The sequence below is a fragment of the Rhea americana genome, unplaced genomic scaffold (assembly GCF_003343005.1).
Source record: "Rhea americana isolate MKP2758 unplaced genomic scaffold, rheAme1 scaffold_51, whole genome shotgun sequence".
In the NCBI taxonomy this organism is placed as follows: Eukaryota; Metazoa; Chordata; class Aves; order Rheiformes; family Rheidae; genus Rhea; species Rhea americana.
Window position 1 is genome coordinate 4,213,968 of NW_028186657.1, and position 21,831 is coordinate 4,235,798.

The 21,831-nt window shown below is 40.2% G+C and overlaps 2 protein-coding genes across 4 annotated transcripts; both read right to left on the reverse strand.

Annotated features, from left to right (window-relative positions):
- Window positions 1–826: 826 nt before the first annotated feature.
- Window positions 827–8,547, reverse strand: HAVCR2 (hepatitis A virus cellular receptor 2). Of its 3 annotated transcripts, XM_085317844.1 has the most exons (8): window positions 8,473–8,547; window positions 5,708–6,052; window positions 5,046–5,096; window positions 3,409–3,488; window positions 3,096–3,161; window positions 2,209–2,323; window positions 1,576–1,615; window positions 827–1,154 (listed from the first exon to the last, which is right to left on the reverse strand). In XM_085317844.1, the coding sequence occupies exons 1-8, from the start codon at window positions 8,519–8,521 to the stop codon at window positions 1,061–1,063; spliced, it is 840 nt and encodes a 279-aa protein (XP_085173970.1). In that variant the 5' UTR covers window positions 8,522–8,547; the 3' UTR covers window positions 827–1,060. The 3 variants fall into 3 exon arrangements, with proteins under 3 accessions (XP_085173970.1, XP_085173972.1, XP_085173971.1); XM_085317846.1 differs by lacking the exon at window positions 5,046–5,096; XM_085317845.1 differs by lacking the exon at window positions 1,576–1,615.
- A 3,816-nt stretch (window positions 8,548–12,363) lies between these two features.
- On the reverse strand, window positions 12,364–13,884 carry MED7 (mediator complex subunit 7). Its single transcript, XM_085317956.1, has 2 exons — window positions 13,804–13,884; window positions 12,364–13,347 (listed from the first exon to the last, which is right to left on the reverse strand). Exon 2 carries the CDS (start codon window positions 13,327–13,329, stop codon window positions 12,637–12,639), a length of 693 nt encoding a protein of 230 aa, XP_085174082.1. The 5' UTR covers window positions 13,330–13,347; window positions 13,804–13,884; the 3' UTR covers window positions 12,364–12,636.
- Between the last annotated feature and the right edge of the window lie 7,947 nt (window positions 13,885–21,831).

Here is a 21,831-nt window from a genome sequence, read left to right on the forward strand (position 1 = left end):
CCTCCATTTTCAAGTAAACCAGTGTTTAGTGTTGCACAGAGCAAAAACCGAGAGTGGTGGCTGGCTACACAGGAAAGGCTCTAGGCCACAGGTGCTCCTCATTTATGAACTAAAACCCACCAAACAAATACAACCTAAGACATAKGAGCTGTTTGGAATTTAAAGGAGCGTAAAGGCTGTGCAAAATGTTGGCTGAAAGTTTGCCCTATGCCCATGACTTCTCTGCAAGCTGTGAAAGCAATTTTAAAATTAATTTTCCAGAGTAGCTGAGGGTTTTTTGTCTAGCTGTTTTAGAGGCCTGGAAATGAGGCTTTCTATGCTGAGAACTTGTCAAGGCATGTGGGGGGCTGGAAGAGAAAGCCACAGAAAGAAACTTAGTCATAGCTTGCCAAAAGCAAATTSTGAATATTCTGCGCACCAAAATACGGGTCCTGTAGGCTTCGAGGACATCCCATGATGTGCTGAGCACTAACAGCTCCTCCAAGTTTAACTGTCTAGTATTAGTACACTGCATAATTGAGCCATTACCAGGAATAGATATATCCACCTTTAACTTCAGTAAATGTATTTTGAAATATGGTTATTACTAAGTCCTTCCATACTGTCATCTTTGCCATGGTAGCTACAAGGTTGCTCCTCCYCTCAGATGGCACGCAGTGTTTTGTAGCTGGCAGACAAAATACATAGTGAAAACAACAAATACAAAAAATGTGTATGGTTTTCCTTTTATGACTAAGTAACTATTCTGGCACTTCCTTTTTTTCCAAAATGAAAGAGAAGATTTGAATCATATAACAAATATAATAGCAACTTTCTCTATGTTTCAATAAATGGATTCTGGAAATAATATTTCCATTTAAGCCAGTAGGAGTTCTCTTTCTGGAATAGCTGATAAAGATTTTAACTAGAATGGTAGCTTTTATTTGCTTTATTAGAAYGATGTGAGTAATGTATCAGTCCACTCACATCTAGCTGTTGAGCAGACAATTTAGGGAGCAGCTAACATTTTGCRAACTATTTAATGTCCCAGTGATGAAAAAGGCAAGCATGAGTTCATTCCTTAGTGTATTGTATAAATGTTTTCCTCTGCATGCAGCTCAACTTCCAGGGCATTTTGGTTCCCTGCACGTTCTGATCTCCAAAATATGATAGAGCTGCAAAAAGAGTAAAAAACGTGCTATTAAACAAACAACAGACAATAGAAACACAAAAGAACAGATAGCTAAATCAACCASCTCATTGGAAAAAATGTAAGATATGCAAAAACACTTATTATTTAAATGAAGCTAATAATGAATCATTACTCCATTTATGAGATAACCCACACAAAGTTCTCATGCCCCGTAATGCAATGAATTGACAGTTATTTTTGTTTATTAACTAATGACAAGTAGCAGGATTCATTAATTTCTTTTTTCGATGCTTCTTATTAACTTAAGGTTAAAAAATAAAATCAAATTAAAGTATGTGGTGAAGTGAACAGTAACCATGTGTCTAGGAGGAATCACAATAATTTCTTTCTGGGACCATTTCTGTCCTGTAAGTTAAAGCAGAAACAGGGAAGAGAATACTTGCCTTGGAAAGTTATTCAGCTTCTTCATATTGTGTAAATAGCCTAAGGATCATCCAGAATGAAAAGAAAGAAAGAAAAACAATGGTCTTTAAAGCATCAGAAGCAAGGAAAATATCAGGTTCATCAAGGGAAAAAAAGAGTGCTAGAAACTAAATAAGGGAACTTTAAAGTAGATGTTTTCAGGAGAGGAAATCCCCATTGTTTCTGTGAGGTCAAATTCATGTAGTTTGGCCTGACCATGAGCCTCTAAGGAGAAAACCTGGCATGCAAAGTGTTTGATATAGTTACATGAACCTAACACAYTGAGAAGGAAAGAGACAGCATGGCAAGTGGGGAATGGGTAACATCCATGAGGAAAGCAGTGGGGCTGAGGAAAAGAGCTTTTATCTCCTCACCAGCCCTTGACCTAACGAGTTTCTGTGAAGTCTGCGACCTAAAACAACCAGAAGATATTGGCGCCGTGCAGACTGGTAACCCAGATCTAACCAASCTAGCCTAGGGCACAGAGCAAGGCTGTACGGAGACATTAGCCTGCTGCCTTGAAGCAGAAGACCTGCAGCAGCTGCCACAGCTGTGATGAACATACATGCTCTGCTCTACCTGTCCTTGAATACTGTCTGCTGAAAACTACTTACGTCTACTGAGGAACAGAGCCAAAATAAGGATGACAAGAATCACGACGCATATGCCGATCCCAACGTACATCCCATTTTCTGAATACTGTGCACTGTGAGCTGACACAGACATATTCTGTCAAACATAAAACAGATGGGTATTAGTGGCATTAACAGGAAGAAAAAATCCCATGACCCAAATGCCATTTGCGCATTTTGCAATCTTGCAGTAAAAATACACTTGAGAGAAGAGCCTAATTTGAGATACAAGACTTGTTTCAAAGAGCCACATTGCTATTACAGTTGTGTGAACCATGCTGTTAGATGTGTTGTTTCTTGGGACTGTCAAAGAAGCTGAAGTTATGACAAAACCTGTTTATTTAGAATTACTATTATTTGATGATTTATTTATTTATTTATTTTTATGAGAAAAAAATTACCTAGAGTATCTCTTTTCTTTTTAAACCATCAATTTCTTCAGCATTAAGGATTTTTCCTGATTACTGAACTGTCTTTTCCTTCTCACTTTGCTCTTTATTTATGCAAACTACTTTCTGAAGCCAGAAGTTAAATATCTAACCTCTCATTAGAAACACAGGCCTAGGAAAAAGTTGAAATACAATATGCTCCCTGACTTATATTCTGCATGTGCAGCAACACGAATGCCCCAGCACATACTACCTTGAGGTATTTAGCATCAGGCTTTCCTAAAGGCAAGCTTGGCCRTCCTGTCTTCCTGATAAAAGTCAGGTGATGTTACTGCCTGGCAACCTGAAACGTGCTGGAGGTCTCAACTAGGCAGGGCAGACATGAGCTGTCTCTTCTCACCACACTGCTCAAGAGGGTGCAGGGGGATCCCCGTGCTATTGGGCAGTCATATTTCAACTCCACCCCACGTCCTGTCATACCTGCAAGTCTATGGTTATATCTGAGGAGTGTGAGACGAAACTGGTGCTTGAGGAGGGATCGTAAGCCTGAAAGGCAATATAGATGTTGCTAAAAGTTTTCCTAAATTAATAAGGAACTAATGCATGCATGCAAAGCAAAATGTTTTTTTCCCCCTTTAGTAATGAACACACAAACGCTAAGTGTGCAGACTATGAAAAAATACTCATCTGCAACCAAAACAAAGCTCTACAAGTGAACTGTAGAGATGACCCAAGAACCTCCCATGTCTGACCACTTAATCTATATATGTTGTATCACAACAGAGATGCTTACAGTCTGTGGAGCTTCTGAAGCAGAAACTGATGGCCATGTTGTTGTGATGGTAAAGGATGAGTCACCGGCAGTCCCAGGAGCTGAGCAAAGGCAAGACAAGCCAACATTTCACTTGCACAGAGAACCATTCTGCCATGACAGAGAGGAATTTATACTGCTGACCTTGGGCCACCTAGCTAAAGTATCTAAATCAGGAGTTTCGGCTCTGTATATCATCAAAGAGGTTGGTGCCTTCAGTGGGTAGTCCAAAACTCCTAGAATGGGAGCCTCTACTACTCTTTTCAGTGCTTTAAATTCCTTCCAGGAAACTCTCAGTTCTCTACGCTGTCTAAACATAGAACCTTGAAAGATGGAGTTCCCAAGATGGGCACCTGATTCCAGAGCCAAGGAGTGGCAGTTGAATGCCTAAAGCAAACTCACTTCGCCTGATGCACTCATTAACGTTAGCTCAGAGCCTTGAGAGAAAAAGTGATGTGAAGTTACAGAAAACAAGTGACACTGTGTTATGCAAGCAAACCTCAAATCCCCCCCACACAACTACATAAATAAATAGGTTGACCAAAGTGTAATATGTTTGGAAAAGGACCTGCGGCATATGTACAGATAATTTCCCAGAAAACAGCTAGAATAGAAACAGTCTGAGAAAGTTTTCACTTCTTCTTTCAAAAAAGGAAATGTAACTGTTGTAACATTTCAGAGCTGCTTAATTGGAAACCTCTGAGATTGAGGAAGAATGCAAATGGCATTCCCAATTTTTATTTCAAAATCAAAATCTGAGAATAAATTATCATTAGACTATGAAMCATCTTGTGTGAACTGGAAATTTAAGTTGTTTTTTTCAGACTGAAAAGAATACACCTGAGTGGGTATATGACAGAAGTCTATAAACTCATGAGTGAAACGGAGAAATTAAATRAGGAATAGTTGTTCACTGTCTCTTGCAGTACAATGAAGAGCCTTGCATGAGACTATTAAATATGCATGCACATAGTGCATTCARGGAACCATTGAGACACAAGGGTAGGACATAGCAAGGTAGGAGAATACTTTGGGGRTGTATCACAAATTTCCTATACTATTTCTACAATCCTCTCTCATAATCTGCTGTTGACCACTACTGGAGATAGGACCTCAAGCTAAAGGCACCTTTGAACTAATCTAGTATGAACTAGTTCAATAAAACTGTTCTATGCTATGTTAAACTGAGTGACAAATAAATTGATTAAATAGTAAGCACACCAAGCCCCTAAAAATTTCTGATTCACTGTTCACAGGATGCATTTTCAGATGACATGGTGATATTTTATACCACATGAAGAAAACAACATACAAAAAAAAACCCAATCGCATGAAGAAAATAACACTTGAAGCACAAATTAAATAACTACTCAAGCCTAACACAAAAGGTTAACATCTGGGAGCAAAATACCTCCTGTGTGTATATGCTCCTTCTGCTGGTTCTCTGTGAAATTTCAGGTAGAAATTTTAGGCAAAGTTCTGATCTCAGGTCCTTTGGTAATGTTTAACAAATTTTAGCCAGTACTTTTCTATCATCTAGCATTTCTTTTCCTTCCTAAGATCTCCATTGCAATACAGCCTATATATGCTATTGAGATTAATACTTGGATAAAAGTTACCTGAGGTCTGTTCAGAGATGTAAGTATGAGGACTTGGAGTAGTGATCCTAGCTGATGTTAAAAAATAAAACAAAACCAACATACATTATAATTAACCTTAATATGTATACATGCAGTGAAAAATAGAAAATGTTTCTGTAATAAAAATATCTTAGCACTAATTACAGTCACATCTGCTACCCGCTTGATCTACACATTATTCTTTCTACAAGCAGAGAAATACAAAAGTCAAAGAAAGAAYTGATACAAAATTTGTCTATATTAGCTATCTCTCTGTATCCCTGAGCTTTACTCTGGAATCCAGCAGGAAAGATGAAGTGCTGTCTTCTATGAAAAGGGTGCAAAGATAGTGTTTCACTAATGAGTAAAGTGCCCTATGCTGCCCTTGCTCTTGATTTCTACACATAATACTTCTAAGAATGCAGTGTTGTTTGTCGTGAAACAAAGACATATATTCTTACTGAATTACAGTGACTATCCTGGGATCACAACAATGTCAAAGGCAGCTTAATTTAAACAGCACCACCAGCAGATCCGCAAAGTCTTAAAGATCAATACTGTGGACGATTACAGAAATCATTTTACCACAAGCTATGAAATCCAGACTCAGCAGCAGATTTACCCACAATCTTATTCCCATAACAGAGCACGTCTGTACTCACCTTTCTCAATCACAACCCTCTGATTAGTTGTCTGATCATTGAACAACCCTGGGATCTCCACACGGCAGCAGTACGTCCCACTGTCTGCTTCCTCTGCATTCACTATCGTGAGGGACACGTCGCCCTTCGACAGGTCCCCTTGYAGTTGGTACCTCTTGGAGGACTGTGTTGTCACCTTCCATCCGTTTGTCCAGATAATGGGCAACGAACATTTTGAAGCCGGGCAGGCGCCACGACCCCAGCACATTGTTGTGATGTCGGCTCTCGTCCTAACGCGGTAAGAGCAGGGCACAGTGATATCCTGACCAACCACTCCTTTCAGGATTGATCCTGATACTCCGGGGCCTGTGGACAGAAAGACAAGTGTAGTTGTTGAGCAGAGCGTGCMCAGGAGGAAGCTTCCAGATCTTGTCTTGCGTATCCCAGTATATCTCATCCTGCGAAAACCGGCAGGCATTCCTGGGTCAGGTTCTCCACAAACAGGTGTGAAGCCCAGCAGAACCGATGTATGGTGAGGGACAATATTCCAGACAGCATTTTTGTTCAAAATGTGTCTCTAGCCAGAGAGAGAAGAAACATATGCTTTCTGCAGCCTCTGCAGGTAGGCAGACGAGTGAAGGGAGAATGGAGTTTAGATCTGCACAGATTATTTTGGGGAGATTCTCTTGGCGATTCTCTGTGCAGCCTTAATAAAATCAGAACCGATGAGAATTTGGGAATTGGGTAGAGAGGACAGTATCGGTCATTCTACCAGCTGCTTTTTACAGGGAAGCAACTTACTTCTGAGGGAGGCAGGTATTCTGGAACAACTAATACAAATGGGAGAGCCAGAGTGAGATAATGCTGTCTAAAATCCCTACAGTTTATGATATAATTTATTGCATGAAATTCATTAAAATAGAAGATGATGAATTGCCCTTGTACCATTTACACAGCACTTGCTACGATCAGCTTGGTGGCTTTTCTTCAGCTGTTCCCAGTCTGTTAACTCTTTACTTTTTTGTTAATTTAGATTAATACAGTCCACACATGGGGGGAAGAGTAAGACATTGCCTTTCATTAAAAGCATTGTGGAAACTCTTCCCTTTCAATTAAAAGTCATTGAACAGCAGATTTATTCAGACTGATCACTGCTGAAACCATTTCCTTTTTTGCTTCCCTAATGACAGATTTAGATAGTTTCTATTTGAAGAGACTTGCCAGAGTTTTTCCAATAAATTTTATATCTTCTTTTTTGTTATCCTGTTTTCTTCCCTCATTCTTATGAAGTTTCTAACTTGCTAAATTCCCATAAGAGTAATGGTAATGAATCTTTTCAGGTTCACAGAAGGCTAAGCCTCAAGTCTGATAAAAACATCTAGCTACCAGTAGCACACTCGTTATAGTGACATTGTTTCTTCTGCTGTATTTAAACTACTCTAGTCAATATTCCTTGAGGAAATTTTTAATAAAAGCTGTGTTAAGTCTGCCAGTCAAAATCATTCATGCTCTGGTGATCCAGATGGTCGAAGTCACTGTGTAACTGCTTTCTTCTACCAGGCTACATGGTGGAGTGCCTGCAGCATGTACTCTGTTTATACTGCAAAGAAAATTGCCATATACCTAATATTACACGATCCTTATCAAATTCAGTAACAATGGATCAAATGCCTAAACATTTCAATCTTTCCATGTTAACATTTCAGGGATAGAATTCTCTGCAGCAATGACAGAAGGAAATATTTTAGTGATAAATTTTGGAAATACTGGAAATACTTTAGTGACAAATTTTCTTCATTAAATGCCATCATCTATAATTAGGGAGCTCCCTGAGGCAGATCAGCCAACACGTGCTGGTGGATCCCAAGCATGGTGTGGCTTGATTGCAGTTGTCACTTGTGGAAAAGCTGTCTTTCCCAGCTCATCTCGGCCATTTTCCCAACCTGAACTATCTTAGTTATAAATAAATTTCATGCAGTGACTTTGCCACAGTAACATACTAGAAACTGATCTTAGAAAATAGATTGTATTTTATGTAATATAAAAAAATGTAAAATCTATATGAATCTCATTAGAAAAAGCTTTATAAAGAACTGGAAACAATATCTGTAATATTCCTTGTCTGTCTGTTGAATATATCCTACCACCAAGTTTTTAATGTTTATCTGTCTATGCTAGTACTGCTCTGTAACCTGATGCCTTCACTGATGTTGCCTTTAATAATATTGTCCTAGGAGAATGACTGTTATAAGAAAAAAAGATAAATCATTTGTCTGTCCCAGTGAAAAGTTTGTATCAGCTGAAACACACCAGAAGCCACTGGTAATTTAAGCTTTTCCTTAACTTCCTAAGTGTTCACCTTTGCAAAGACTGTTAAAGAGAAATATCCTTGTTTTACATCTTTCCTTAAATGATTTAAAGATTTCTGTTAATCTCAGAACATCGTTACCCTCACACCCCCCAAAAAGAAAAACTTTCTACTTAAGATTCCTTGCAACAGGACTAAACAAACAGCCTCAGAGGTAGTGTCTTCAAAATCATCATACCCAGCAATGCAATTTTACCTTAAAAAAGCGAGACACGATTAACAGAAGACTACTGAGCTGCTATGATTAAGTTCTACCTATAATGCAAAACTGCAGTTTCTCTAGCAAATTGTGCCAAGTGACACCCCACACTCACTTCCCGGTAACGCAAAATCTCTCTCTGCAACCATCAGAAACATAGATGCGTTAGACTGTTACCTCCATCTACTCCCAGCTGTTCTTTCATGCTCATTTAGTTACCTGCAAACAAGATCAGTATAATCCAGTTCAGGGAGAAACAAGACAACATGGTGGCTGAAGATGAGAAAGAACGCGTTTGCCTTTTGACTACCCAAATTTATACAAACTTGTTTCCTTCATATACTTCTGTTTTTACTTCCTCAGAACGAGTGCGTCAGCTTCGCTAGCTACAGCTGAGAATGCCCTTTAATCTCATCAGGATTGCCTTTCCTGTGGTTAGTCCGCTAGTCTCTTACAGCACGGCGAAGTGTTACTGCTGTTATCGCACACAGCTAAACTGTTGTTAACTGCGGTTCGACTAAAATGTTAAATTATTAAACACTGCTTCAGAAGCCTATTTATTTTTTTTTTTCACATCTGCTTGATTGTAGAGGGTGAAACTGTTGTTCAAGACCGAGCACTCTTTTCCCTAGCTGTTAGCTCTGTTCAGCTGTGATTGCTACTAACATTTTGTGGTAGTATAGATAACAGTTATGAAAAGAAATGAAGCAAGACATTAATACAAACTTCTGCCTGACAGCAAATACTGTCGATAATCCACTGCCCCATATCACTCTCTAGTCCATTTTTTGCCACAGTACATAAAGTTAGGAGGAGAAATTCCATAGGATATTTAACACACTGTGGTAAATGAAGTGAACTTGGAGAAATAATGAACTTCCAGAAATTTATGATTAAGTGCTTGAATAATATTTTTCTAGTTCTAATGCTTAGAAGTAGCTTACAGTACTTTAAGCAAATGTTCTCTTTGTGGGCTGAAATTCAGTAATGTTAGAAATTTGCCTAAACAGAGTTGAAGTTTATCATCATTTAACACAGTATATTCTGCATACTGTGAAAGCTCAGATGCATGAAGCGTGTAGTGCAGAAATCACTTTAAAAGTCATGCTGTTACAGGCTCTAGGCTTCCTTTAACAAAATATTGCTGAAACGCATTTATTTTGAGAATTGGTGTTCTGTGGCCACTCTCCTTGTTGCTGGAGTACATGACTGAGGTTGACATCGTTATGGGTTTTTTTTTTTTTTTGTAGTTAGAGCTAAGACTGTGGCTGTGATGTCGGATCTATGTCCAATGAATATCCTCACTGAAGCAAGTGATCTACCTTACAGCCTTTTGCAGACTAAATTAAGTTGCATTTTTTTAATCAAAAACAGAAAAAGCAGAAACGCTTCCAAAAACTAGAATCCAAGAGTTATCTTGGACTGATTACCTCTTATAAGAGCAGTCAAACTGCCAGTTTCTTTAAGTGAAAAGGAAGAAAAATAAGTTAAAACTAGCAAAGAGCCATAAGAACACTGGAAACACAGTTGTAGGAGAAAGCAGAGAGAAAGGAAGAGATTTTTTCATGCAGTATTTGGAAGCAGATTTAGGATTAAGAAAATTCTCCTTCTTCCTTTGTACTTGGGAGGACASTGTAGACAGTTGCTATGGGCATAATTCTATAATGACAGTATCCTGAAACTGCTCAATGCAAATGGAAAAGGTAGGGCAGCCTGGCTCTCAGAAGGCCAATGACTCACCAAAGCCATGCTAGGCATGTAGTGCTGGCAGAAGACTACCTCCTGGTGGTTCAGCATGTGAAAAACATTTACCTGAAGATTTTCAGCGTGTTCCTCCTGCCAGTTATCCTGAAATAACATATGGTGTGCATGAATCCAAATGGATTCCTTCTTTACATTTGTCATGTCTGAGCTTTGAAATAAAGAATTTCAGAATTTTCAGGATTTCAGAATCAGGAATATCTTATCCTAGATCTCTGGCCAAGCCATTATACTCACTTCACCCAGGCTGTTCCATTCATTCCAGAATCAGGACCAGTTTAGGTATCATCTGCAGGCTGTATCCCCAAAGGAATCATCCTGGCAAACAATTTACTGTGCATAGTAAGTATTGCTACAAGACAAGAGCCATATCATTAAATGATTTTTTCCCTCCTAAACRATCGTTACTACAGACTTCCCGCTTTTGTCCACTGACAACACATTTGGCTTTTTTCCACTGAGAAATTTATGAAACTTCTCAACAAATAACTGTGGTCCTTATCACRTTTGTTCAAATGGTGTGATTGAACCATTTTTGCTTTTTTTTAAAAAAAAAGAAAAAGGAAAGAAAGTTGACGTTACTAAACTATTCAGTTTTCTTGGGAGGCCAGCACACAAACAAGTATGGCTGGCTTACAAAGCTGTAAGAAACAGCACATTCACAAGAGTGAAATTGTTTCTTCTGAAAGTCATTAACAGTCAGATTTGCAAGTTATTAACACCAGAGAACTAAACAGTATAAAACCATTCAGGCAGTGTACTTTAGAAGGGACACTTTTGATACAATCTTCAACTGTTTACACTTCCAAAAAAAATTTGCTTAACATCTGATTCTTTTTCTTATTGAATTTCATAAGGAGTATATAATTGAATATATATTTCATACAATCATGCATTAACATTGCCAAGATAAAATCCTTCAAATATTTTCATCATGACCAATAAAAATGAAATGAAAAGTATATCAGATAAGGAAAGATATTAGCAGCAGGTTAAGTAAAACATTAGAAAAGACATTTGTAATCTCACTTTCTAGTCAATGGGTTGTATCATTCTACTGAATTTGAACGGTCTATTTCCCTATGCCAACAGGTATGTGTTCACTACCTTCACTGCAGCTACAATCTACTGTTTTCCCAAAAGTAAACTCGTAACAGAAAAGGTAAAAACTATCATTGTTCTGACCCTACAAAACAGGAAAAAGCTACTGTTTTGGCTGAAAAAGTCCTAAAAGCAACAGATAATGTTTCCCCTAACTTATTAAGTATTTGCTTCAACGATAGACAAAACTTATTTTAAAAAATCTAGAAAAAATGAATTAATAATAAACTTTCTGGAAAGGGAAAGTCATCTGAAGTTTTTCAAGAAACATGACCTCCCTTTATCTCAAAATTTGTTTCACGAAGTTCATTGCAGTCATTAGTTGCTGCTAGGACTCAGCTTGCAGAGTACTTTTAAAATTATGGTACCCAGATCTATGACTATACTAAAAGCATAAAAATGAGACAAGATCAGCAGAAAGCTATTACACATCTATGTCAGTTCTTTCTGATGACAAAGTTAAAATGTCTGTGAAAAACTAGAGTTCCATGTTACATGACCAATCTTACCTAGGAGGGACTAAATCTCTTTGTCTTCCCCTTAAAAAGCATTTGCCAAGAAGCTATCCAATTAATTCCACTCACTTAAAACTGCTTTCTGGTTACATATAAACCTTACAGTTCAGATCTAGCTGAGGGTGAAGGAAGGAAACAGTCATRGTTGAAGATAAGACAAAAGTATTACCTTGATCAACTTATTTTTACATGTCTGAAAAACATGGTGCTTCCACTTCTTTAAGATGTCATATGCACTTAATGTACCAGATGATCCTCTAGCTGCTAATCAGAACTGACTCCTCCCATGAGTCTTATACACACACTTGCTTCAGCTCACTTCACCTGCATCTACAGTGAGCTCAATTTGCACCACCCAACAGCTAAGTACTTTTGCCTGTCTATTTAGATAAATATACATTTCTGAAAATACAGCTGAATTTTCAGATAACACTGAGACATAGCCTGCAAAATCATGGTGAAAAACAAGTTTCTGTAAGTCTCCTCCCACCTATGAATTTTATCATAGTTTTTTAGCTCATAGATACTACAGTATTGCAGAGCAAAAAGACAGAATTAAGATTTCMCTGACAGGAGGGGCAGGTTAAGGAGGCCACTTCTTCACTCCAAACTACAAAAGAAATATATAGGTATTTTTGTAATCTCACGATCAGTTGTGATTTACAGCTAAGAAAATTAAAATAGCAAGTAACAAATGGAACATACCCAAAAAAGCAAGAAGTGACAAATTAGATGAAAGTACACCAGAAAGAAAGGCTATCTTTAATCTGTTGCTTTCACTTCACATGATGCATTTAACAAGTAAACATTTTTGTTCTTATGAATAAACACACAGATTACATAAAATATTAAACATTCCCATCTGCCTAGTCATCCACAACCCTTCCCTTCATATGTAAAATAAATGTTTTTTTTCTTGTACAACAGCAAATTAAAATGTAATATGTACCCTTAGAATCCATTCTGCCCCTCACTATGGTGAGCTAAAAAAAMCAAAGTGTTTTCTTCATGTCATTTCATCAATAATGCTACACATAGCTGCATCTTTGTCTAAAACCTGATCTTTCTTGCAACTAGAACATTCCCTCTGTTTTTCACTCTGCCCAATACAACTGTTTCCATCATCAGTATCCATGGGTTCTGCTTTCACTCCCAACACTCCCTCYGAGTGAGGCAGATCATCAGGCAAGGAGGCCAGGCAGTTCTGAATCATCTCTACAACTCGCTCTAAATGCTTCTGAAATCGCTCTGCTGTTTCCAAACGCTGACGTTTCTGCACCTCCATCATGACCCTCAGTGTCTCCCTCGCTTGATGAGGGCGATACTCGTTTATAAGATGATGGACATGAACAAAAAGCAGTTTTAAGTCTTCTAGTTTCTCTTCTCGCTTTATGCTCCCTGGACTCCTTATCAAGATATCCAAGAGGTCCAAGAAGTTGACCAAGATAGACATATTAAGTTTCCTCAACTCCTTCTTGTGATCAAACTGCATAGGATGTAATCGCTCAATACCTTGGCTTTCCAAGGGTCGAATAATTAGGTCATCACACTGAAACTGGTTACCAAACATCATGTAACTGTCTTTCACAGGTGGAGGTGGCTTTGGAGCCAGACCTTTGCGGATATTTTCATCTGTATATTCTTTTATATACTGCATTGGTGGTGGAGGAAGAGCGCTCACTTGCTGAGGTTCACCCATTTTGCCAGACGAAAACACCTAGGGAACACCCGCAAGAAACCCGCATTTAGCAATCTGTGCTGCGCCTGTGTAACACAGACGGACAACAGGGACACTGTAAGAGAAGGCTGTGGAAGGGGCACCCGCGCGAGGGCCCCCCCGGGGCTGCAGCTCGGCAGCTCCCGCACGCCACGGCGGCACGCTCCCAGCCGCCGGAAGGGCACGCAGGGCGCCCGAACCGCGACACTAGCCGGGCCCGAGGCCCAGGGCCGCCGCGGGGGCGGCGCCGGCCGCTCCCCCCGCTGAGGCCGGAGACACACGGGGCGGAGGGGGCAACGAGCTCCCGGTGGAGCCGAGCCCCTGCCAGGGCCGGCCGCGCCAGGGAGGCCCGGGGGGCCGCCCGGCCGCCCCTGAGGAGAGGGGAATGGGGAGAGGGCGCCGCGCTACGGCCGCTGCCGGGGGCGAGCAGCGCCCGAGACCGACACCCGCGCTGACCTCGCCACCGCCGCTCCGCTCAGCGCCGCCGTCGGCAGCCGCTTCCGGCGAGCCGCTCCCGCACCTTCCCTCGATTGGCTCGCCCCCTCGCTGCGTCGTGCTMTGATTGGTCAATCAACACGCCGGTCAGAGGCTTGTCCCAGTCAGCGAGCTGGTTTCCTCGGGAGGCGGTGCCAACGGCTGCGCGGCTGAGGCGGGGTGGCCGGTGGCTGAGGCCAAGCGCGCCATGGCGGAGCCTGGGGGCTGCTCCCCCCGCCGGGGCTCGTGTGGGTGCTGCGCGGCCCGGACAGCGCCGCGCACAGGCCCGGGCGCAGCGCGCCTCTCTGCCCCGCCCCGAGGCGAGCGCGGCGCCGGCTCCGTCGGCCTCTGAGCCCCCTCTGGAGGCGGCCGCGCGGCCCAGACACGGTGTTGGTGGAGAGACGTTTGGAGGTGGTCCTGGTCCCCCTGCTGCTGAGAGACACCCACAGCCGTACCTAGGAAGMCGCAAAAATGATAAACGACGGCGTTACGGAGCGATCATTCCACGCTTCCACGCACGGGGGACTTGGACTTTATCCCTGGTCATGAAATCAAAGTGTCATTAGGCAAAATACACATTGCTCCTGCAGCTGGATGTGCTGAAGCTGAGTGCATAAAGACCGTCACGAACATTTGCACTGTGGTTTCCTTACGCTTCATTTTTGTTTGAGGCAGAGCTGAAGAAAGCGATGTGGATTTTTACTCCACGTTGCGGATCACAGGTGGCTGGGCTGGCTGGCACTGCCTCAGCGGGAATCTCTGCCCAACGTGGCCACATGGGAGGAGGATTTTTGACACTTTAGCTGTTTACGTCCTATGTTGTGTCTTCCTCAGCAGATGGCAGCAATAAGCTTTGTCTGACAGGGACCTTGTGCAGTGGCATTTAGAGATTCACTTTGTGAGATCATTTTGGGGGAAAAATGGGATTGAATGATTATTACTGCAGACCCTGTTATTCTGTTATTTATTTATAAACCACTGCACAAAACTCCAGAATTGAGTTTATATGACTARAAAAGCTGAAAAACATTTGCAGCTCACATTTTGCTCTCTGTTCAAGGATTCCAAATCACACAACGCTGATAATATTTGAGGCAGGACTGACAATGAGTGCAAGTCCAACTGCAAAAGCTGACCTGTTTTCATTTGTAAGCAGAGTATATTTGGGGGAGGAAGCGGCGCCAACATTTGTTTTCAGATGATTGGGTGACAGGAACAATAAAACAACATACTCAGTCACACAGTAAAGGATAGATAGTGTTCAGTAAACTAGCTGAAGATGTCTCTGCCATTATGAAGTCTGATGACTTTATTCTTTGATGGCCTTTGGTAGTGCTGTACTTACACACTTTAAATGATGTTGCTGACGGTTTGCTATATGTTSTTATGGTGTATTGTATTGTGTTGCTTAGGTTCTTACCTGGTCATTATTTAGTTAAAGGTTTGTCCTTCTAACTCTTTATTCACACAGATTGGTGTCATCAATGTAGTTACAGTTCTGTATTTATCCATATATAGTGTGTGTGTGTGTATATATATATATATATATATAAAATATATATAGCCTATATTATGTTTTCAAGAATAGGTTCAAGGATTTCTTTTCGTTAAGTAATTAGATCACAATTTATGCGTGTTGTCTAAAGGAGGATAACCTTGTCATTCGGCAATGACTTATGACTTTGATTTAAGGAAAACGGTGGTAAATTGATTTGGGCACAATCTCTATTCTCAGAGTCTTTAGATTACCAGATTGATGCCAACATAAGTGATATTTTCACATTCTCTGCCTTTATACCAATAGTTCTACYCAAAAAGTGAGACAAAGGTCCTTACATTGAGGATTTTGTGGTGCCTGAAGATGTGAATTAATCTAGTGTTCTTTTCAGAAACACATCCATAATGACTCTGAAATGTCACAAGCACTGAATAGTATAACTGCTGAATGGATTGTTCAGTCTCAGGAGATTGCGTACAGAAAGCTCTTATTCTTTGCCCATAAATATCTTAATGGGAAGCCATGTGGACAACAAAATACAGAAGAAACAGGACAGGACAGGACTTTTGGCCGTGCTGGTTTTTATTTTCAGCATTTCCCCACCACCACTGTGTCTAGGGTAGCCATCCGTCTGAAAGGTAGAGATTTCAAGATAAATACTGTATTCATTAATTTAAGATTTAAAAAATAAAAGTTAATGAAGAGAATTAAAAAGTTGTCACTAGTTCCCATTTTCCTACCACAGTTATGGAACCCAGGGTCTCCACAGGTTAAAGGAGTGCTTCGGCTTAGTCATTGAACTGGGACTCTGCTAGTCTCCCCTACCACAGACTTGCTATATGACTTGGACCAGTCATTCAAACTCTCCAGATTAAGCCACAAGGTCCATCGGGGTCAGCAGGAAGATAAGAGACCTTTAGTCTTCATTTATATTCAGTCAGAATACTAGTACTACTTCACTTYTTTCACTAGCTAGTGATAATGTCTGTTCAGAATCTAAACAGCTTGGAGCAGAAAATCTTGTGCTATTACCTAGGGGGATCCCAGATAGCTGCTACACGTGGATGTTTCTAAACACTACTTCAATACATACAATCACTTTCAAGAAGGGAAAGTAGTCCAGGGTGGAGATACAGATCTTACCAATGCATATAAAGATGGAAATGAGAACACAGGTGTCAGTTATAGACCAAGGGTGCGGTTCCACACACCGTTGTGTGGGACCCTTGTCCTACAACTGAGCTAACAAAGTTTGCTGCCTTCGAAAGGTGAGGTCTTACTCCCTCACCTTCCTCCCGGACTCTTTCCTGCTGCCCCCACTCTCCTTTCCTCCCTCATTCCTGCTTCAGCCCCCCAGTTCTGCCTGTGCAAGTCTTTCTTCTCACCACTTTGTGCCAGCTCTGACATTTATTCAAACTTCACAGAAAAAAATACTATAATTTTTCTGCATTAGGTTTTCCACTGTTCTAGTGCAGAGTCAACTCACTGTGTAATCCAGTGAACCTCAGTGTTGGCTTTTAAGTAAGTGRTAAGAGCACATGAGCAGAAGTAAGGGTAAAGGTAGGTGAGATGATGATGGGAATGGCTCTCCTTTCTGTGGCAGTAAGCTATTAGTTTGTCTCCAACCATCTTGTGACATCATACCCCGAAAGACAGAAAAGGGATAAAAAGCACCGCCTCCAGCATGAGAAAACCCGTCAGGAGGTACTAACGCACCTTTGGTTTTATTGGACTTTCCAGAGTGATTACACATTCTTGTGGCAAAAGCTGAACTTGATGCTCTACTGCCTGGTACTGTGAACTGTGCAGCCAAACTGTAAAATATTTCGACTTCAAAAATTAACAGACAGTGAGCAACCAAGCACTTGTTTTTCACATGATCTCTGTGATCTTGAGTCATTTTCCYGGTCTGTATGTAGTGGCCAAGACATAGGAGATAAAACGTCAACTAATGAAGGAAGATAAAAGAGTTGCAGTCTCATTTTTAGCAGCAAGATGACTGATWCGCAGAAGGCACATGGATGACCCTTTCCAATGTATGGGGAGCTGCTAACATTTCTTTCTACAATGGCTCCACATGAGAAATGAAGAAGGATAGTGGGTGTCATGCAYAGCACTCTATAATTTGCTTTCTGCTACGTTTCAGCTCTTTTCTGAAATAAGCATACTGTACACTGTCCATTACAAGCTCACGACTAGTACTGCAGCTATCTCTAGAATACAGAATTACTGTAGCATCTCCAAACTGTAGCATCCTCAAAGACCCAAGACCTTAATTTTTTCGCATTAGTTAAATTTATTCAGTTATTCTTTATAACTAATTTTAGGCATATTGACATGTTTCATTAGTAGGCATTTCTGCTGTTTTGTTAATTCAGCAGCCACATGTACAGTATGTGCCATCAGCGTATGATAATTTATCTTAGCAGAATTCTGAAGCCAAACATTRTACAAGCACAGAAAATACACACCTCATCTTCATGCTCAGTCTTAGAAGAGCTCTGCTCCTGAGCTTCTGAACAAGTCTCTTGTTCAGTTTAAATTAAGTGTTGCGTCTTGCAGCCTAGTTAAGTAATGGGCTCAGGAATTTCCTTTTTTGGTTATTATTAGAGGTTTTGTCGCAGGATATACTAGAGAGGAGGAAAAGATAAAAGTAGGGAGTCTGCTGGGGTTGAAGGAGACTTAAGCAAGCTTTATGCCATCTGCTGTGGTTAATTCCCATCTCTCAGTCTCCTGCYGTGGCTTTAGGAATTAATGAATTTGCAATGCAATGCAGTGCTGCTTTTTCTTTCTGGGTCCTCAGACTAAAATATCAACTGCACTCTATTGGTCTGCTGACTAATGTAGGAGAAAAGTTTAACGTTCCTCTCATGTAAGGATGAGGCTGCACCGTTCTTCAGTTCACATGAGAGTTGAATGGCTTTTTGCTGTACAGCCTATTACCACAGGTATCTGAACAAATCCCAGCACAGARTCTAGACAGTATTCGGCCATGAAACAACTATTTCATTACTCATTAATAAATTTACGCAGCTCACATTCTGACAGAATTGTATCAGCGCTCTGTCCCTAATGATTTTGAAAGTAACCCGCCTATATGGTTGTTCAACCAGACAATAGTGTTGGATCTTAAGATGGTCGCACATCTGTGGTAGCTATCTGCTCTAACTCATGAATGAACATGGTTCTAAAAATATGTCTGCATAGAATGAAGAAATACTCTTTGTCCAGCCATCAGCAACAARAGTAATTGCAAACAAGTCATATTGCCAGAATAAATTGTGGGATTTGCAGCACTACATTTTTGCCAACTATGTAAGTAATGTCTTTGTATTCAGAAGGAAATAGTAAAGGACAGCAACCATGATGCCAGGCACTAATACGAAGAGCAGGATCAAATCCACAATTTGGGTCCAACCCCCCTCACYCCCAAATGTTTTTTGCTTTCTGCTTTGTTGCCTACGAGAGAACAGCTGAGCAAGGGATTATTTGTACCTACATCAATATGAACCTGTTCTGTCCCTTTGCAAGTTCAGCGGTATAAAACACATTCTCTGTGTTACTGCCAAGGTCAGTGAGCCTTGGAATGACTTGCTTCAGCCATTCAAATCATAGGTAATTCACTATATCCTCCTAGCAAATGCCCAGAACAAGCAGCTGCTCCCCCAAGGCTCCAAAACCATTCACAAGATAATTTTGCTTCTGGTTTTACAAGAGCAACTCCCTTGGTCACCAGGAACAGTGTGAGTACATTGAAAGGTATAGTTGTCATAAGACCTAGAAGGAAGCTAGATGCCTTTGGCTCATAAAGACTTGATTGTTTCCTTTTCTACAGCTTTCTGTCTTGTTCTTTGGGTATACTGGARACACATTCGTTGTAATGATAATGAACTGCAAGAGAAGCAAGACATCTGAGTGACCTAAATAGAGTTCTCACACTCTTTAGAAAAAGCTRATTAGCAAAACGGATCGAAGAGTGGAAGCTTGGAAGTTAAATGATAATCATGATCTGGTGAAAAGAAGAGTGAGCACCCAGAGAGAAAATCTGGTCCAAATATTACACATAGTGGAAGTCTACAGGTTGTTGTATGAGAGTGAAAATGTAGTTGCTGCTGTGTTCCGTTCTGTTTTTTTTTTTCTTTTTTTTACAAAAACAAAAAGTGTCTATATTTAACTTTATAAATTTCTCTGCCGCCTTCAGGACATAAGCCTTGGTATCAGAGCAGGATGTGCGGGTGGGGAGATTTCCACAGTCTGCAGTAATAAAAGTGTGAACTGCATAGTCTAGTAAATCCCCTAAGAAAAATCCAATCCCTGAAACAACACTTTTCAGAGCAGAGATGGAGCAATTTGCAGGAGGTAGCAAGGAATGAACAAAGGTGATTAGGAGGAAAAAAAGGAGCCAGTTGAGGCCACAGATGATAAGAATAACTTGATCTGTGACCTCRACTTGGCAAGCAGTGAGGAGCATTTAGTGCACACTTTAGTGCACACACAATTAGCAGCTCAAAGGTAAACCTGAAAAATTATACTCTTGTGTTTCAAACATTTTAATTCATTCTTACATATGGATGGAAATAGGTCAAAGGATACATGCTTAGCAGGCTTTATAAAAGCACTTAAGCAGAGAAGCTATAGGACACCTAAAAATCYATCCAGCTTGTCTTGTCATTCTAAGGACTGGATTTACAGAGGGATTAATAACTAAGGATGATTATATTTAATTCCTTTCTGTGAAGTTTACAGAATTTCTGTGCCATGCAATACCAGGTGGTGCAAATAGCCCTAAATAAAAAGAGTATGCTCATATGTTCAGTGCATGACTGTGCCAACATACAAACTCACATTTCAGAAATGGGGTAACTGTGTTAGCAAGATGTTCCATCTAACCTAAGGAACCCTGTCAGCAGCCTTTCGGAAAGGCTATATAGTTTGTGTGTAGAGATGTATAGACTTGCCTATACTGCTTCCAGATCTGGAACCAACTTGGCCACAGATAAATTGGCTATTTTTATGTAGTGTAGTCCACTGTAGAAGGGTCCTGAAGCCTTTAAATGATGGATCCACTATTTAAAAGGTATCTAGCAGGTATCTAGTTACCCCAAGGGATTATGACATTTGATTTATGTCTACAATTCATGTCTTGAAAGCAACAAAGAGTTATATTACAAAATTAAGAATGCMCCATTATCTTTGAAATACAATTCCATTCAAATACACATAAGCAGGTTACTCTATCCTAAATGTATAATTATATGTAGRTACAACTATTGGAGCATTTTTTCAACATGGCCTTATAAATTATTAGTCTTACAAAATATTCACTCTTTGTTCTTGGCTTACTGTATTCAATTCGAATTCTTAGTACAAATACTTACTGGGATGAAAATGGAAAAATAACATGAATAGATAGATCTGTGGCAAGTGGATGGAAAAATACACCAGTCCCTGCCTTTCTCRTCAATTCAACATGTCAAGAGTTATCAATTTTATCTTAGCTAGTCCATCATCAGCTTAAATTCACCAAGGAAAACTCAGTATAGCTAATCTCACCTTCTAAATCCTTCTAGTTATGACGTAACTATCCACTTCTCTATCTCTTGAGGACAAAATTAGTGATTATTTTCTTACAGCTTTCTGCCTTTCTTCCTCCATGTGTGTTATATGAAATCTGTGACATTTCTCTGACAGCAGCTCCTCYTGTCCAGTTCTTCCACACCCAGAGCTGAATCACTTGTTTGGTCCTTGATACTATTTTGCCTTGACTCTTAAAATGTCTTCCTCTCAGGCCTCCTACAATGCATCACATCATACTATATTGACACCATACAAAGTGTACTTGCCAGGCCCCGCATCTGAGCATTTGATCAAATCGTTCAGCTCTTCATATCCTTTCACTAGCTCCTTATCTCTTATCACATGAAGAAATCAAGCTGCCTTTCACTACTTTCAAAGAATTACTTAGCTCGCCCCCTCTAAATACCACTCTTGCTGAATCTTTTTACTCCCCCCACATCCTCTTGTCTCCAGCAGCATTGCTCCCCTTGAAGGCCTGCTTGTTGGTTTCTCAYCTCTTCGTTGTACTGTGGGACTTGCTTTTTCTGCAAGGTGCAATGCCCTTGAATTTCTCTTTATATTCAATTTTCTGAGAAGATAACATGAAAATCTCTGCCAACAGACTGCAAACCTTCTTGGCATAAACTACTAGGAATTTCTGATTCAGAAAGTCCTTAGTACACAGCAGTCAATGCAAAAAACAGAGTAGAAAGAATWACATAGTCCTAAATAATTTTTCCTAGCTAAAATGCAACAGCATTAGAAATGATGAAGCTGATTACAAGTGAAATCTGTTGTCCTATTTTTTGGATTCACTAGTGCTAGCACAACGAAGTCCCATGGAGTTTATGTGGGTACACTATAGCTCTTGTTTCAGTTTCATAGTTTTAAGAAGAGAATCTCCGAACATTTAAACCAGTAAATTCCCAAGCATGAGAAAAATCATATGCATACAA